This window comes from Empidonax traillii, unplaced genomic scaffold (assembly GCF_003031625.1).
Source record: "Empidonax traillii isolate 1590-97213 ecotype Southwest subspecies unplaced genomic scaffold, ASM303162v1 scaffold122:size1458747, whole genome shotgun sequence".
NCBI lineage: Eukaryota > Metazoa > Chordata > Aves > Passeriformes > Tyrannidae > Empidonax > Empidonax traillii.
In genome coordinates, this window is record NW_020955315.1 from 513869 (window position 1) to 533326 (window position 19458).

Consider the following 19458-nt stretch of genomic DNA (forward strand, 5'->3'; position numbering starts at 1 on the left):
TCCTTCTTTTTCTTCTAAAGAGAACATGCACATAATCATTAGGGGGTTTTGTTGCCATTAGTTGGGTTACACAAAACTTCATTACAAAAAGAAAGATACTATGTTCTACCTTTGCCCTGAGAGAAATGCTTCTTGGTAGCTTAAAAAAAAAAAATAATTCCTTTCTTCTGCCACTCTCTCTATCCACTTTCACTTAGCACACATTGATTTTCATCCCATCTTTTTAAAGGAGGGTCAGCCATCACAGCTCTGTTTTGTTTATTTTCATCAATATTGGTGTGAACATGTATAACACCTGAGGAAAAAACAGGAGGGGCTGATCACTGACTGTTACAGAGAAGCAGGGGGAGGAAAAATGGCAACCATGCAGCACTGGTAGTTCTCTTAAGGAAGAAAACATCCAAAATCTCTTTTCTGTGGTTAACAATCTTAGTGCTTTACACAAGGTGAGTTTTCTGGGGTCTAGTTGAAAGCTTATGCTATAATTTCAGTGAGATGCTGGGTCAGGAACTAGTGGGAACATCAGTCTCTCTGTTTCACTGAGCTACCTGTATTCAGGAAGCTTAGTGCACCTTATTATTTTTGACACTTTTATCCCTCTCTCAATATAAATATAAGTTAGCCAATCAATTCAAAACTTGTTTTGAAAGAAAAACAGCACAATCACGTACCCCTTATATGATAATAAATTTACATGGATGGAGAAGGAACAGACAGAATATTCTGCTAATTCTCAGCAGTTAGGACAAGCTGGCACAAAAAAACTGCAACATCCTTCCCACGCATGGGTACACTGCACCTTGGCTTGTGCACCTTGCCTTGTGCACCTTGACTAGTCTCAGAGAGTGAGGGAAAAAAATAAACTGTGGTCTGGTCAAGGGCAGGTTGTAGTTAATGTTTTGCACTGTGCTATAACCAGAGCAATCCAATGTTTACCTTAACTGCAGTGTTTCCAGACATCCAGCTTTGTAAAGGTATCTTATTTTCTTTAACAGACATATATCAGAGAGTGCTAACCACTATTCAGAAAATACCCACGCTGTCACGCATTTTAATTTTAATAATGCTCCATTAAGGAGAAAGCCCTGTACCTGTAAATAAATCAGCTAGGTTCCTTAACAGCCTGCTCATTTGATTGATTTCAGTTATCATTAGCCTGTCCCAGATTGCAACTTTTATTTTGATGCTACTAAGAATCTTTTAAAATTTATTTTTGGCACTAAGCAACCATTAGCCAAAATACAAGGAACTAAATTATTAGCTTTTCCAGGTCAGAGAAACTTAACATCATTAAAAAGGGGGTGTCTTGTAACTCTTGTCTTCAGTATGAGTCTTATCTATTTTCTTATTTGTTGATGGCTTAAATACACATGTGTAGAAATTTCCCACGGCTATAAAGTTGCTTAGTAATGGAAATGACTTGGACCCACTGAAGAAGCACTTCAGAAAGCTGCTCAACAAAAGTATATCCCACAGCTGGATAAGATAAGGACTGCTACCCTGACACAATATTGACCTGAGAGAAAATGTAGGTGGAAATTGTGTATTTCTTTCCATTGAAATGCATAGTTTTTTAATACTGGGTAGTTCAAAATACCACTGACTTTGTAAGCAGACAAATTATTTTAAGTTGAAATTTTCTAGGGGATCACTGCACTCCTTATTATGATAGATGAAAAAGTCTTTAGCCTATCCATTGTATACACTTTACCAAGATATTTCTTACAAATGCAGGAATTTGAGGTGTTATGTTAAATACCTGAACAGGCTCTGACTCGCCAGTGTTCCCACTCAGAAGCTGCTGAAGTCACATAAGTACCTGCCAAAAAAAATCTGCAGCTGATTCTTACTTGCAACACTGGTGCAACAGTGAATTGGAGTCTAAATTTGACCTGTTAACTCACAGCAGCCTTTTTGCACGATCAGCCCTTAACCCAACCAGCCTGTCTTTCATTACCACCAGCACCGCGTTCCTGTGTAAAAATGACTGTCATCTATCAGCATCAGACAAGCTCATTTAATATTTTACTGAGTTAGTTCGGGTGCAGAAATAATCTATACACACTGTCTTCATCATAGAGGTAGAGTAGATGCAAATTTGTGAATAATTAGGGTTGCATAAATTACGGTTGCGTATTCTGCAACAAGATAACTATAAAAGCCCAATTAGTCCATTCATGATTTCCCTATGGGAAATTTGTTCATTTTTGGAAGTAAGACTGTGCTTCTTTCTCGAGGCTATAAGCATTATCTTAAAGCTGGAACTAAAACTTGCACCCATTGTATAAATACCCTTCACGATGACGTAGTGATTGAGAAGCTACTAGCTAGTTGAAAAGCTGACTACATTCCTGAAAAGCCCACTCTAAATCTGAATCACACCTTCTTCTCTACTTATCAATTTAAGGTACGAGGATCTGACCTTAAGCAGAAGTCAGTCACGCCTGGTGTAAGCATCCATTGACTACTCAAGCATGACACCAATTTGTGAGGAAATTCTTGGTGAGTGAATGCAAGGTTCTCCAGGGAAAAGCCTGAAACATCCAGATATTAATTATTTACGAAGCATAGTGGGAATAAAAGGGCCCTGTGCGAGAAAGAGCTGTATTGTCAGAAGCCAGGCTGAGAGCAAGCAGGGGATGTCAAAAAATGGATGCTCTGGCAAACCTCTATGTGTCAGATAGCAGGCAAGCAGAAAAAAACCCTGGGCTTACAATTATCAAGGGGACTAAAGGTTCAAATATATACGCTGACCCTCATTCATCCTGCCTAACTGATCCTAAAAATCTCTGCACAGCAGTCAGAAGAACAAGATAGGAGACTACTCAACAGGGTGAGTTGGGTCAGAACGTTGGTGTCGGCACTCCGAGTCACCTTTACGGTGGTGTCTCTGTCTCTGCCTTCACCAGGAAGGACTCCTGGACAGACAACGCCGGTGCCTCAAATCAAATGATGCTGAAAAGTGGTATATTATCAAGAATAGATCAGGGCTTGTTTAGCAGTAACATCCTTTGTGATTGCCATCATCACAAATGATCTTACTGCAACACAGAAGGGACAGCTCAGTAGAAGTGCATTACAGTAATTACAACAGCAAATTGGAGAAGATAAAGGGAATCACACTTGTGTTTAGTCTTGCTATGGTGTGACATGGCTGGATCAGCAAGGCAATTTTTTAAAAAACAAAAAAGAATAAGGTTATTTTCACCCAGTCTATTTTCTGGAAGCTGTAAGCATTATCTTAAAGCTGGAACCAAAACTCTCACCCATTGTAATAAATACCCTTCACAATGACACGGCGATTGAGAAGCTACTAGCTAGTTGAAAAGCTGACATTCATAGCACAGCCATTTCATCCTACATGTTCTATAGCCCGATTTTCTAAGGTTGTTTTCTTTTCCATACAGAGGCCCTTTCACCTCACACCATGAGTTTGCTTCACATGGAAGCACTAAACTAGGTACTTAATGTACTACTTCTCCCACAATCCCACCTGAGAAGGGATGGTAAGAATGACAAAAATGCAGCATTAGAATCAGCAGAACAAATGAGTTAAAGGATCACAGCATCCCCGTAAGTCAGTTCAACTTACCAACCCATGAATCAGAAAGATCCCTTTTAAAAGACTTTCCCCTGTCAAAGACTGATAGTGTTTCTTCCTCATACAATAGCTGATACTGACATTGGATTATTTCTTTTATCTATGGGCATCTTGTTCCCTCACTGTCAAACTTTCATTTTCCTGCAAAGGGCACTTGCTAGCATTTTCAGCATATTCCCTATTAAACTGTGTTGATTAAACCAGCTGCCCCAAGGAAAAAGCAAACCTCCCCATGTCTCTTTCCTTTTCCCAGAAGATGTGCCACCGGTTCCTACCACAGAACTAACCTGTTACCTGAGGAAATCAGCTAGCCCTAACCCTCTTAAAGAGGTAATTAGTCCTGCTGCAGACTCAAATCCTATTAACGTCCCATGTCACGAACTCGTGCTGGTGGCAGAGCAGGAGACCCAAAACACCCCTTTGAGCACAACGTTTTTTTTTCAGTAGAGCAGAGCAGACTTCAGTTTGGTTTATGCCAGACTTCTCAGGCTTACTTGTCTCAATAAAAATACAAAATTCTAGCACTGCCTTTGACCTTCTTCATTCAAGGGAGATGATGTTTCCCAGCTATTTAAAATTCTTCATCCAGCTGTCCTTTCATTACTACTTTTGGACTGTGTTCTGTAATTACATTAGGTGCTTGTTTATTCAAAACACCCACCATCCCTCTAAGCCTGCCTTCGTAACAAGCTGCCAGCTTGTCTTTCTGTTCAGCTGATTCCCATTATCTGGGCTCCCTGTCATCTGAATATATTTAGTCTCACCCAAGTAGTTTTGATTATCAAGATTCTACTATGGTCTAATTAGTGACATTTTTATTACTAATTTGTCACTCAGACACTTTCAGTCACATTAAAAATTTCTGCCAACTTCTCTGCAATTGCTGCACGTTCACAGTCTTTTTCTTTTCACACAAGATCAGCTAAGCATTTTTATTTTGCTGGATCCTTAAAGAAACACTTAGGAAAATAGTCTTAAGTAGTAGGAGACTTCTGAACACCAACTTCAGGCCATGTCACTGCACTTGCTTTCATTAACCTCTGAAGTTAAGAGACAACATCAACCACCAGATTTAAATCCAAGGTGTAAGCCTTCCAGAACAGCACACAGCGAAGGGAGACAGTTTCTGGAGATACAATACAGCTACAAATGCAATTTTAAATTATTAACTCAATATTAAACTTGTTTCAAACAAAATCTGTCCTGGACTTTGGAGTGCAGCCATACATCACTTGCAAAGGGTTAATAAACAAAGGCAATATGCAACTTATAGGCACAAGAGTGTGTTTTATAATGGTTAATTACATAGATAGCTGCTATTATAAATAGTTCTGAAGCAATCCATTAACCAGATGGCTTTTAGCAAATCAAAATTTATTACTCTTTTATGAGCTACTTATAAAAATGCAACTTTCAGATAAAGAATGTGAAACAGATGAAGCAGTTGTCCATATCTGCTTTCCATTATAGCATCTTTGAGAGTAGGGTGATGGAGGGAAGAAATAAAGTGTCATTAACTCTGCACAGACAGCTCATTCTATTGGAAACTCCTCCCTTCTTCTCCTGGGGAAGGACAACTCTCGCATAGACTTCACTGCTCTGGAGAGTGATGAGGTCTATCAGCAAGGGCAGTGAAGGTGGCTGAGGACAACACTTCTTTCTGAAACTCTGACCAAAGTCAAGGAAACAACTACTGTTGACATAAGCAGGAACAGGAGTTCTGTCTCAGGTGCCTATGGCTGCACATAAAAGCTAATGATATAAAACATCTGAATAAATACCTTGGTATTATGCAGTAGTTAATTACTTACTTCCTCATGAATCTACTGAAAAGCATTAAAATTCTGAGCGAGATAAATAGAATTTATTTGCAGCCCAAGCCATCGGTATTTGTTTACATTTCTAAAGATTTTACATCAGAGATTCGGACAAAGTAAGTGTGGCAGCCTGTGCTTTCAGAGCCTATCCTCTAAGCAGGAGCATAAGTGAGGGTTAACTTTCAAACTTGTCAATAAAATCTATTTCACAAGTCTTATGGCCTAAATAACATCAGTGGGCAATGAACTGGAATTCACACTCATTTGGAACTTTAATAGATTAAACTCCAACAGACAAAAAGAGCTGAGATTGAAAAATAGTTTTAACATTCAGGATTCATTTTACTGCACTCCTCCAAAGAACACTTATTCAAGGAAAGTATTACTTGGGAAAGTGTTGCTGTTTGGAGTTTGGATGAGCTTCTTTGTTGAAACGTGAGACCTTACTACCTTGCAGGTTTGTGATTTATTCTCCTACACAAACTGACACTCGGAATGGTTATGCCAGCTTATCATTCACAGCGAATCACACTTTAAGGAGACAGACATTGAATGAAGATTTAATGAAGTCACAGAAAAGCTGACCAGTGGTTTCAACAGTTTGCGGTTTTTCACCGACAAGGGTTCAAAGAATATTTATCCACCTCTATTCTCTAAACATTAATAAATTGCACAGAAAAGGAAGATGACAGTGTTTGGTGTGCATTGCCACAGAGCCACACATAACCTTCACAGCTGATGAAGACTTCTGGCCTCTTGCCTTATCATAACAAAACTGTCCACGTAAGTCTTGAAAACCCAGACTCTGATGATCACCACTGCTTGACTAGATCTCAACAACAACCATGAACAAAACCAAAACTTGCGCCGTATGGATACTCGCATCTTAGCATGACAGGATCTTTTCTCAACTTTCATTTGTAAATGGGGAAAGAAAGTCTGGGGATCTGTTAGATAAACACGTATTTTTTATGTGATTTGAACAGGATTTTCCAAAGAATCAAAGGCAATGAGAGTTGAGAATTTTAAATGGCACGACTTCTCCGAGCTATTTTGAAAAAGCATTCGTTACACTTGTTTATGCTCAAGTATATATTGTAACTTTGACATTTCTCTTGGAATGCCAAAATATGCCATATATTCCCCGTGAAAATACACTGTGTCAGTCTCCACACTCAGCTTCTCCCTCAGCTGCTTCCAATGTGAATGCAGAATGCCTTTTCTAAACAAAATAAATCCATGCTACAAAATTAACAATAGACTGAAACAACATTCTGAGCAAACAGTTGCTTTAATACAAGTAAATGAATGGTTGGTTCTCAGTCTCTGGTGAACTCTGGGATGATTTGTTTATTTTAGCACTACATTTCAAATGCTGAACGAACTGGAAGATATCCCAGAAATGGATTAACATTCATGTCATCACAGTATTGCTCAGAACACGTATGTTTAAAACTTGACTGTGGTGCCAGGTCCTCCTTTCTACTGTTTCCCTCAGTGTCTGGAAACATTTGGCACTTCAGAAGACAACAGGGTATGTACCTGCAGTAAGATTTGAATCACAATTCTGGTTCTGATAGTGATTCCCAAACTGGAAGTGAGGTATGGCGTGAGAACAAGAAACATCTCTAGACCTAGAAAAGCCTCTTAAGTGACCTATAGAGACATGTGGCTAGACAATCAATCATCCATGTTTAGACAGAGAGGAGTTCTTCCACAGAGGTATCAGGGAAGGACTCAGTGCCCTCATGCAAATCTATGTCCCACTTTCATGTCCTACTTTTTTTTTGATTCCCTGAGGCAAGACCAATAGCTCCTAACTGATTGCAGAAAAAGAAATCACCGTAACTCCCAAGGGAGCAGAGACTGAAATGACTTCTGACCTCTCCACACGGAGGAAAAGTGAAGAGGAGACATGCACTTGGTTTCCCAAACGAAAACTCAAAATCCTTCAGCCCATATCAGAGTGGGTTTTGTCTCTAATGAGAACACTATTTCTTAGCACTCTCTTATTCTAAAGACTTCAGCAAGAAATCATCAAATCCACTCATATACACTAGCATCTAACAGAGACTTCTACCTCCCACGTGAATGTCTACAGTGGTCTTGAAGTCTCACTAAGAAAAAAGAAACATCCACAAAAGTTCCTCTTTTGCAGGTTCAACAACTGTGTCTATGAATGAAGAAAACCACCTCATTAAGCCCTCTTCAAGCCACCACACTAATTCACAGGAAACAGGTGATATTCTTCATCACAAACAAACTAGGATCAACAGATTTAAAACACCCCCAAACCAATTCCGAACAAAATATTTTATAGTTTCTTTTTAGCAGCATTTGCAGGCAATGATTGTGCCGTTCTTCTGGACCCGGAAACGAGCTGCATACATCTTTACTGCAAATGCAAGATATAAAATGTAAATTGAATTTGTTACCCTGAAGTGTTCTCAAGATCCTTTTTCCGAACCTTTTATGGCTAGTAAGATGGGTTAACAACTACAGCATCCTGCACTACCTTGATAAAGAAGTGGCCTAGACAGTGTGACGCTACTGCATCAGCAAGGACAAAGGTTCAGTGCGCAGTTATTCATGTTATTATAAGCAGTCCTAGGGGGATAAGACAGCACATTCATAAAAAACAAAACAAAAACACACAACAAAAACCAAAACACCCCCCCCCCACACACACAAAATCCTACACACCACAAAAACTGCTAAGACTTGCAGCAAACTTCAACGAATTTTGTACGCCTCTAAACTTAATATCTAAATGAGAACAGCAGGAGCATGCACTTGCAATATAAAAGAAACTTCTCTTAGTAAAGACTTATCAGGCTAATAGCACTAGAGCCTACCTGTTGCCTGCACATTTTAAAAAAGGACATTACATATATATGTTCAAATTGCTGGAGATGGAACAGTGGGTCACAAACAAAACTTAAAATGTTGAATTGTGTCAGCCAAATTGATAGTGCATTTATTATTTCTAGTCCTTCTTATCCATTTTGGCATAGTCAGTTCTGCTGCCAAAGCTTTTCTAGAAGGTGAACACAAAGGATATCAAGCACTATAATCACCGAATGAAATATGACCAGTGCATTAATGTTCACTCCAATCTATAGATCTAAAGAAAAAGCAATAAAATTAAATGCATGGTTTAGAAGTAAGCTTAAACACTAAACTAATCCTAAATTCACCAAGGAAAGAAAACTTCACAAATCACTGCTAAGAACATTAGCAATCTCCCTCCCAGACAAAAGGTCAACTTCAGATGCCTTGTTCATACGTATCTGGGTTTTACAAAGTTCTAAGGAGAATGTTGATCTATGACAAAGGTGGAAAAGCCTACAGAAAAAAGAGGTGGTCAAGGAAAAGGACAACTGAGGCATGTTCAAAATTAGATGATAGCTTTGCAGGTCTCCATGGTCTTAACCTCACTGTCCTAAATAGAGAAGGAAAGTTTGAGACGGCTAGTGGGAAAGATCTGAAGGTAGAAGACAAATAGCACTGAGACTAAATAAAGCAGATTAACATTAATTTCTCAAGTTAAGTGAGGTATAACTGGAGAACCCAGTGCACTGCTACTCAAGCAACTTTAAACCTTGTCAGTGTGAGTTTAGTGGACTTTTGCAGCCTCTAAGCTTTCTATTCTCTTTCAGGAAGCAGAGGGAAAAAACCCAGGAGATTGCAGCTTTTGTTAAACAGTTGCTAATATCACAGTTATTTATATTACAACAGCACCAAGGACAACTGATAGACAAACTAGAATGACTACTCTACTTCCTTAATATGTTAATATATCCAGGAATTAAAATTGGCTGCAATCCCTTTTGTCTTGACCTAATCTTTTTTTTTCCTAAAATGATGGATTAGACAGTAATGCTCTGTGTGCTTGGGCATGATCCTCTCCCATTCTCCCTGCCCATGTCTTTGCTCACACTCCATTCCCACAGTAACTTCTGAAACAGTTATCCAACTTCAGAAAACAAGTCAAGAAGCACAGTCTGTGAGTCTCTGGCCAAGCAGGTAAGTGGAGTGAACTAAAACAGTTCTGTGAGGTATTCAGAGGTTTCACCTGGCTCTAAGTTCTTGGTGAGACTACTGCTGCTGACAGAAGTGTCTTCTGATGGACTAAAGCCTTCCTGCAATTTAAATACACCTTTTGATATTACATAACAGCCTCGCATGCATTTGTCAAAATGATTACACAGCTCAGTTAAAGAGTTGACACATGATCTGTGCCATACTAAGGGCAATTCATTTGGCAGTGACCAAACGTTGTGACTTCTTGAGGACACTTTGCTAATTTTAATCAATTTCTTCAGACACCTCATCAAAAATCATGTTCCAGATCTGTAATTACTTTACATTTCTTTAGCAATGAAAAGATCGAAGTCTGAATGACCACAGAGGCTCCTTCAAATGCAGCATCCGTTATAGAGGATGCAATTTTCCACATTTACTTAAACTGAGATAGGAAAAATAAAAAACATGAAAATTAGAGAGAGACCATTTCTATACTGCTTCTGTGATGTAGGCCCACCTACAAAATTCTCCTCCTGACTACTAAAATTCTTCAACTTTAGAAGATGTTAGAGAAAGAGAGCATATTCCGCATTGCTGCTTTGCAAAGGTTTGCTGGCAGTCATGCTCTGTGTGAGAAGTAAGGAACTTAATATTTATCCTCCTAGGAATAGAAGGTATAATTCTCATTCCCTTTATCTTGGATTATCTGTCAAGACAGTAAGTGGACTGTTCAAACATTCAGGGTTTTCAGTGGTTTTAAATTAAGATGAAACACAGGCCAAGCTGTTAATATGTGCTGCAAGACTGCATGCCTCAGCTGCTCAGTGCTCAGCTTCTCTCTCAGTCCTGGATGGGTCAAAGAGAAGGCTGGGAAACCACAGTCCATTTAAGATGGCAATCTGGGCATCCAAAACCAAACAATAATTCAAGTTTTTTGGTATGATCTGGGCCAGATACTACACTTAGATCACTTTGGTCAAAGGACTTCAAAGTGCTATGGACCCACCTTAAGCCTGCGTTAAAACATGAGCTGTGTTGTGTTGAACCATATATTTTCTCAGGCTAAATAGCTTACTCAAAAATCTTTGCAAATATCTAGAGTTTATTAGCAAAGTGAAGAATTGGCACATGCCCAAATTAATTTTAAGTCGTTGTGACAGCAGGTTATGAATTCTTGCTCTCTGTAAGCCATTTAAGAGCGCAGCCTTGATGCACTCTGAGCCTCCCCAGTTCTTCCACTTCAAAACGTTTGGGGGCCTCTTCAAAGACTTGCGATGTCAAATCAGCCCCTCTTTCTCCTTTCTTCCTCGAGTGAAGCACACCTCAAGAGTGCTGACTGTCAATTATTGATAGCTTATTACCCCTCACAAACACCAAGCTAATACCATGGACTACTGTGGCTTACTGGAAGGGAGAAGCTAAAGCCGAGTACTTGATGTAGGTAACATCAAGGAGCTTGAAAGACGAGTGCATGTTCAAACATAAGGAAAAACTTAGTTACCTGCTGAATAACTCATGCTGCCAGAAACAGAACTCCCAACGAGCCAGACCTTGGGCTCTGAACATAAGCAGACAGGATTTTTCAGAAGAAAATCCAACAGAATAATACTCACAGTCTAAAATACCAAATTACTTCAGTGCTACTGCAGCTTACATTGAATGAAATGCTTACATTACCATATCCGGGACACCAAAGTTAACATTAAGCTTTATTTCAGTAAAAACAGAGGGAGGCAAGCCCTCTCTAAAAGAAAGAATTTTATGAAGGTCTGAACCAAACTAATTCAAAGTAACTGAAGATATATTGATATCAAGAGCTTCTGCCTCAGGCTGCTAGTCATAAAGCTTCCAACAATGGAAGATGATAGTAAAACACCCCTAAAAATTATAGGTTGCCCCCATTATTTCTGAGGTCAACAGAATTTTTCACAATGAGAAATATACAGCAGTTTTTTTCTTTCTGTTCCAGTGTAATTCGCTGTCAATGAAAGCAAAGACAGGCTGAGGTACATCACCCTTGTCTCCTCAGTGTATTAAATAAATAATTGTGAGAAAAAAGAGCGTTAATAGCCACAATACTTTTTCCACTTCTGTGTGCTAATTTTTTGCCTAAATCTAACCAATTACACAATAAAAAAAAAAAAAACTCACCATGCTGTTTTCAAAATGCAAATGCACTTACTATTTTTAGTAACACATTTACACAACGCTGAAATCTAACAAAACAGCCTACCTGTACAAAAGACCAGAGATAATGAGTAGAGCGGAAAAAATAGCTATTTTTCTACTTATATGAATCTGAGGTTCAGTTTTAATACTTGATAATATGGGTGAGCCCAAGACAGTCTGAAAACCATTCAGATGTGAATACCAGCAATCCAACATCCACAATCTCAAAACTACTGGTGTGCCTTCAGGCCCTGAACACAGTGAAGGATTTACACTCTATCAGTCAAACAGCTAATAAATACTAGCGCAGGCTCAACATATTACAGAGGAGTTAAACTGTTCTCTGCCTGAGTTACTCATTATTACAACCCTGGTAATAAAGTAATCCAAACTTCTAAATGGTGAAACATTTGTACCAGTAGAGGCTTCTTGGTTTTTTTTTTGGTTTGGTTTGGTTTTTGGGGGTATTGTTTGGTTTGTTTTGTGTGTGTTTTGTTTGTTTGCAAGTGTTTTGTTTATTTGCTTGGTTTTGTTTGGAGTTTTTGTTTTGCGTTTTAACTTTTGTTTTTTTATTTAAATAAAAAGTTTTTCTGCCCTAAGGCAACCCTGGAGTAGGAGAAAAAGGAAGACTTTAACACAGTGGTTTGATCCAAAGGCCATCACAGCCAGTGCAAAGACCCTGACACCAGCAACTCTGAATAACATCCATCTTTTACGAGACCTTACACTTCACCCTTGTAGTGGGCACATGTTAAGCTATAGCTACGAAAACAATACTTTTGCCCTGTAGTAACTCCCAGAGAAACAAGCTTTTTAAATGCTTTTCACTGTGTAGCTTGAGGCAGTGAAAATCCAAGTGTTCCTTTTATGGGATTAAGAACCTGCTCTTTTCTGCCACAGGTCTTACTTACGCTAACCTCATTCGTTCACCCCTGCTCCCTGGGTTCATTCCCAGCACCATTTCTCTTGCTGAATACTAACAAAACGAGCTATGAATCTTCTTTTTTTCTTTTTTTTTTCTATTGCCTTATGCTTCTCTTTCTGCTTGGGGTGCTCCAAAGCATTCTCTTGACAATATTTTCCAACGCTCCTTCTTTCAGCAGTCCTCTGGGAAACATCGTGGTAACCTGATATATAACAGGACGCTATCAAAGGCGTCTATAGAGTGAATCTTGTCACATTAGCACTCCCCTAATGGGATTTGCATCCTGGCTTCATAGAAAGAGCACTGTAGTAACCTCCCTTTTTTTTTTTCTTGTGCTGTAATCATCTGTTATGCTTCTCACTGGTACTTCAAAGTAGTTCTCTATTGTTCTGTTACTCTGAACTTCAGCTCAGCGGGGTTTAGCTTTTCAAAGCATCACAGAGGGGAACCTTAATTACCCTTTTTTATTTAATTTCTCAAAAAAAAAAAATCTCAAATCCATTAAACAAACAAAGAATCCTTTTAGATCTCAGAATTTCCTGTTGCTGGTTTTGCAGAAAATTAAAATCAACAGCCAAAAAAAAAAAAAATGCAGCCCAATATGTCTCAAATTTTATCTAAAAACCTAATTCTATCACAGTTTCTACTACATTGAGTAAATCTGAATTATCCAAAAAGACCTGGAAGATCGGCTCTGTTCTCAGCTTTCCTAGTAACTATCTAAAAATTCACAAAAATCAATGAGACCCCGTTTTTCAAATTCCTAGGTTCACATACCTAGGCTCTGTTTCTCAAGAGCCCCAATTCTGAACCAGACACACACACAATATACAGTCACAAACAGGAAAATTTACCATATTTCTGGAGTTTTAAGCTCAGTTTTATGAAGATAAATAGAAAGCTTACAGTTCTGCAATGAAAATGTGGTAGATGTCAAGCTTATACACTGAGTCATAGGCAAAGGATAGTCTAGAAAAACTCTCTTCCCAAAATCCCTGCTAATGCAAACTACTGCGTGTCCTAAGATCCAGATACTACTCTGCACCTCGAGCACTGTGTCCAACAACAGGCACACCACCACCACAAGAAAATGTTGTTTAAAATCTAAATTGAGTGGCATGGAACAGCTAATTTGAGTTACTAAGTACAAACTCAAAAATTATATTCCTGTTTTGATTCACATGTGGAAAAAAGGAACTTCATGTTGACATATCCAGAATCTAACAGAACAGAGTCCCTCTGTTCTCAGGGAAGAACACAGCAGTTTAGCTGAGGCCCGCAGTAAGAGTTACTGCTAGTCTGGATGCCTCCTGGAAAGTGCAATAAAGCATACCAGTCCATGTGACATCCCAATCACCATTTTTATGAACATTTTCCTATTTATTAATAGTAGCTGCTCTGAATTCCCTCAAGTTTTATGCCAGCTGCCAATTCTGAGTCCAGTACAAATTTGAGATATACTACAAGTAAGTTCAGCTGGAAATGAAACTAAAAGGTGAGGAAAAAGCTCACCATATGCCAACAAGGCAAGTTCGTTGATGATACGCAAAAGGGAAAGTGAATGGCTGTACATACCAATAATTCCAAAAGCGCAGGTAAGTTCAACCACTAAAGACAATGGAGGAAAAGGCATAAATTACGGAAAAGAAAAAATAGCACCAGGGAAACTCACACTATTTCCCTCCTGTTATTAAACTAAAATGTCCTTTTCTCTGGTCTGAGAAAATACAACTGTTCCAAGTAATCTGTTACTTTCCCCTCTGTATATCTACCTGAGCTTTACATCACCACTTGCCTCTTATTTACCTTTACATACAGGTACTGGACCTCAACTGAAGACATTCAAAATATCAGTCATCAATTAGATTGGAGGCAGAAGCATATGGAGCATAAAATGCATGTGAGCATGTGGCATTCAAAGAGAGATGATTCTGAAACTGGAGATACAAATTAGCACCTTTCCCAACTCGATTATACATAAGAGGAGATATTTTGTAACGCACAGTCACCTCCAGGTGCTAACCATCCATTCATTAGCAGCATTTTCACCACCCAGTAGGCTGACCTTGATAGGAAATTTGCCTCACATTCAAGATACAATTTAAAATCCACTGGACACTTTGACTGTTGCAATGTGGGTATTGATAGAGATGGGAACTTGCAAAAAGCTCAATTTATGGATAAGCAATCACAACAGAAGTAGTGTAAAAAAAAAAACATTTACATGAAGACAATTTAACAGAGTTTGAATTTGAGTTATTACACTGCTGCTGTGGAAGGATGCATTCTGTTAACTCAGATTCTCCCCCCTAAAATATAGAGCTGAAATCTCCAGGGTGGGCAACATTCCTCTTTCTGGAATTCCTCCATTATCACAGTCTATAAAGTGTCATAAGATGACTACATACTATGCATATAGAGATGTGGCTGGTAGTGTTGTCAGTAGGGCAGCATATGAAAACATAGCTGGACCCCGAGTTCCTTCACTGAAAAGAAAGGTCCATGAAAGAGACTTTTTAGGGATGTACATCTGAAGGGCACATCCTTTTGCAGTCCAGTTTCACAGATGTCTCCTTCCCATCTACTTTTCCTACATTAAATACCGAATCCCTGTCAGGATTCAATCAGTCCCTTCTAAAAGGATGTTGGTAGTTTATTCTAGTACGTCAGCCAAGGGCATTTGGTAGTATAAATTGCTGATATTTAAACTACTTCAGCACGTTCTGTTTGATTAAAAGCTTTCATGGAACATCTTTATTTGCAAAAAAAGATCTCAATCCTCTTGAGGAAGACAAGTGTGGCCAGTGTATCACAACCGTTGAAAGAGTTGAAAAATATCCATGGACCCATTTTCTTACTCTAAAGCACAACTTCATCAGATTGCTGTAGAATGTTGCCATTTTACTCTGATTCTTGAAATAATAATCTTATTTTTTCAAAGCATAATTCCTTGCTCTTTACAGCTGTAACTGTCAACATTTAAGAAAGGAAAGTGCTCTACAAAGCACAGTCATTTAACATCCTATCATCAAGTGATGGACATAAAGACAATTCTGGATCATTTGAGTAGCTTGTAGGGACAATGTTTTCAGAAACAAGAACAACTTTCAGATCCTGAACTTGAGACAATTTTACAGAGGTAATTTCTCAGCACAGCAATAATTCTGCCTCTTCCCTAGGGAGACATCAAAAAGCAGAAGCACTTGCAATCACTAGACATTGCTGAAATTCTTGGCATAAGTAAGTCATTGCATTTCTGATTAATGAGATTTTAAAGAGCAGAATCAAAGCCTCGGGAACTTTCATTTAACTCTCCAGAAAGTCCATTCTGTTTTCAGCCACTAAAGCCTGGGCTTCTGTAGTTTTCAAACTTAACATAAAGACAGCTTTAGACTTTCAACTCAGAGTCATTTCTGTTAAAGATATATTTACATGTGAAACCACTTGCAAAGTAGCCCTAGAGACTAATGCAAATTGGATTTTTTCAAAGCCTTTTTTTTTTTTTTTTTTTTTATTAAACAGGATTCAAATCAGGAGCTAGAAACTTCACACAAGCAGGAATTTAGAATGTGTAAGGGTGTTGTTAAGGTAAAGCCGTGTTGGATCTAGTCTTCCTTACAGAGACTTCACAGACAGAAAAATGTGCAGCTCTGAGGAAAGCAGGACCCTGACTCTTCCATATATTACAAGGGAATCCATACATCTTCCTCAGGTAAAAATCACTGCATTAGCAGCTACGGCCAAAGCACTTTTGATGGATTTGACTGATGTTCCCAGCCTTATGCCTACTCATTGTCTACTTCCAACCCTCTGCATCCACCTCACTTTTCCATATTCAGTCTCCTTATATCAGCTTCACTTACAGTGAGAGCTTTTCCCCTTACTGACCTATTCTCTTCAATTTCACTTGCCACTTGCTTTGCCCCTTCTCACCATTACCAACCCAATAAATCCTGCAGGGAACAACCAGCGTTTTCCGTCATGTAATTCTTCACCCTGATTTTGCAAGCTATCCCTTCTCCACTGTTTCATCCCGAAACTCCATCCTGTAGGGCAGCACTAATTACCACATGACTGTACCTGACACAAAGGGAACATGTTCTAGGTTGATTTATTACATAACGAATATAATAGACTGAAATCATATAATCTTTAACTTGTGCTAACTCACTATTGTCACTTATGCCGCTTGTATGGTGGGAATGGTAAAAGATGTCCTTTGGAAGGGATGAAAACAGATCAGTGTCCTTCACAATGCACAGGGAAGGAAGTTCATGCGAACTTGTATTCACAGACTGAAATAGTTCTTTTCAAAAGTATGTCAGTAAAAATAGATTTCTCACAAGTGTGTAATAAGACAAAGGCTAATTAGCTGCAACCACTTCTTCTTGAGGTCAAGAGGAGTTACACCTGGGATGATTTTAGCCTAGAATAGCCATACTTATTGATGTGATTTCTTTTTTTTTTTTTTAAACTCAGGACATATCAATCACACCTTCATTTCCACTTGATGCTAAACTGACAAGGCTAATGAAATGAATTATTTTAACAGGACACAACCTAGTTGAAAATAACATCTCAGCATACTGTACTCAGTGTAACACCCAAGATTGCTGTAGCTTTGAGAAGTTGGACGATATTTTATCTTCCTTTTATTCCTTTCCACTTTTCTCCCCTTTTCATCTCAATTTGTGTAGCTGGCAATATTCTGTGGATTCACAGTTTCTAAGGTTGTTTCCTTCTTTCAGAACTTCTTTCAGTTGACACACCAAACTCCCCAGGTTCTCCTAGTCCTGAAGCAGTCTCTCTGCTGAAACTCTTTCAGAAGCAGGGTCCAGAAGATTGCTGACATCTACAGTAGTCCACTAGAACTGTAACCCAGGCAATGCCAAAACCTTTTCCTGGATTCACTAAAGTTTACTGAAGACGCTTTGAAGAAAAACACTTCAGGTCCACTATGTCACCACCTTCCTCTGTCATTTTACTTAGATAGGAAATATCCACCTATTTCTGAAAGCAACCTACCAGCAAAAGTCTTATTAGCTTAGATAGGACTTCTGCTGCTAAGTCTCACAAACTCTTTGGAAAGCTATTCCCAGCACCAATAATCACTTTCAACACAATTAGGCTCAGAGAACAGGAACCCAGTGTGGTAGTTCCACACTAGGTGGTCTTAGAAGCACTACAATTAAGAAACCATTAATGTTACAATTAGAAGCCCTCCATGCTGCAAGGTCAGATCAAAAGAGGAAGATTTAAAATGCTAAAGGACAGAGGAAAACAAAGTCTGATTAACAGAACACAACACAAAAGCAACATATGCAAGGTACTACAACACACTGAATACTGCCATTAACTGTCCATGTCTGATTTGCTGTGTCTTTTTTTAACCTCAACCCTCAGAACAGGAAAGGTGGGACAAAGAAATAAGATCAAAATATTTCACCTTCTTTCCTGCATTATTTGTTACAGAACAAGTCTCTCAGTGTACCTTTTTAAATGCAAAAATAAGTAGAATCATATCTACAAAACAACTTGACAGCCCTTCCCTTTCTTGCTGATTATGCAAATGACAGAGAGCTCATTTGGGGTACAGCACTTGTTCAGATGCTTTGAATCATCTAGTGAAGCTCTCTCCCTTATTTCTCCTCACTTGTCTGGCTACATAGGCACCTCATTTGGGTTTACTGGAATTAAGTGATACTAATACATCCTGCCCACTTATTCCAATTTGTTTCAACCGTACAGCTACCCCCTGCCAGTCCTTCTGCCTACGGTGAAATCAAACAGCTCTGTCTTCCCCAGTCAGCTAAGAGGAATCTCTCTGCAAGGTTCACAACCTGGTAAAAAGTTAGAGACAGTTCCTGTGGCTTTTCAGAAAGCTTCTGAAGGACTGCATTCCTGCACGGGTGGAATTAATAGTTCCAAGCTTGCAGAGATTTACATATCTCCACAAAATGTCAGTAAACCTGGAGCTATCATACCAGAGACGATGGTTAGCACTGCGCATATTTAACAAAGGGGTCGTGAAATCTGATTTGCATATTTCTGACAAGCACGCCAATTCCCATCGCTTTCACAACTTAATATCTACACGGTTCATTTTATTTTGATTAAAATTAACACATTTCACTTACGACCTTTAAAGGAATGCTTGCTTCCGGACTCTTATACGCACCATTGATCTGCTACACTTCGTCAGCAAAACAATGATCGTTCCTAAGCTGCCTCTGAAAAGCCACAGTCTGACACAGATCAGTCCATAAACTTCCCACTGACGTATGCAATGCAGAGATGCAAAATCTGCATAATCAGCTCATTTGCTGCATTCGGCAACAAGGGACATATTCTGCCAATTCACACCCTCACCAGAAGGTTGCTCTAGCAAAGAGGGAACCGCCACACTGCAATTCGACAGACATGAAGTACATTAGCCGGGTAGCAGCTAAGTAAATAAGCAAATGAAGATGTATGTAAGTTATTATTACCTTTGCTCCACAGACAATGAAAATGACCTTTGTTTAAAGGCTGGTTCAGGATCAGAAGGCAAAACTTCAGGTTTCCTGCAAGACGAATGTTGATTCTCATTAGTAAGAATATTGATTTTTTTTTTCTCCCCCCCCCTTTTTTTTTATTTTACTTTTGCCAGATTAATTTTAGCCCAACCACCTTAGAGCAACTCCACAAACTTCCTTGCTTCTTAGGTTTCACCGTTTTCAGATAGAGAAGCTGTCAAAACTTCATTAGATACCTTTTACTTGGTAAGGGTTTTATTAAATGTTTAATTTATAAGTGACTTTTACTTACTGAAGGCCACCCTCAACAGGACCCCATATCTATACAGCTCTCTCATTTAATCTCCCACTTGCTGCTGCTGCTTCCTAGATGCAACAAATACCGACGTGAGCTTCATTCTGCCC

At 38.9% G+C, this 19458-nt stretch overlaps 1 protein-coding gene across 1 annotated transcript in view; it reads right to left on the bottom strand.

Annotated features, from left to right (window-relative positions):
* The window catches only part of TPK1 (thiamin pyrophosphokinase 1), a 223895-nt gene extending 204769 nt beyond the window's left edge, over positions 1-19126 (bottom strand). Inside the window, exon 1 of the mRNA XM_027883260.1 lies at positions 19027-19126. Coding sequence (XP_027739061.1) covers positions 19027-19126 — 100 coding nt within the window. The remainder of the gene's footprint in view (positions 1-19026) is intronic.
* Between the last annotated feature and the right edge of the window lie 332 nt (positions 19127-19458).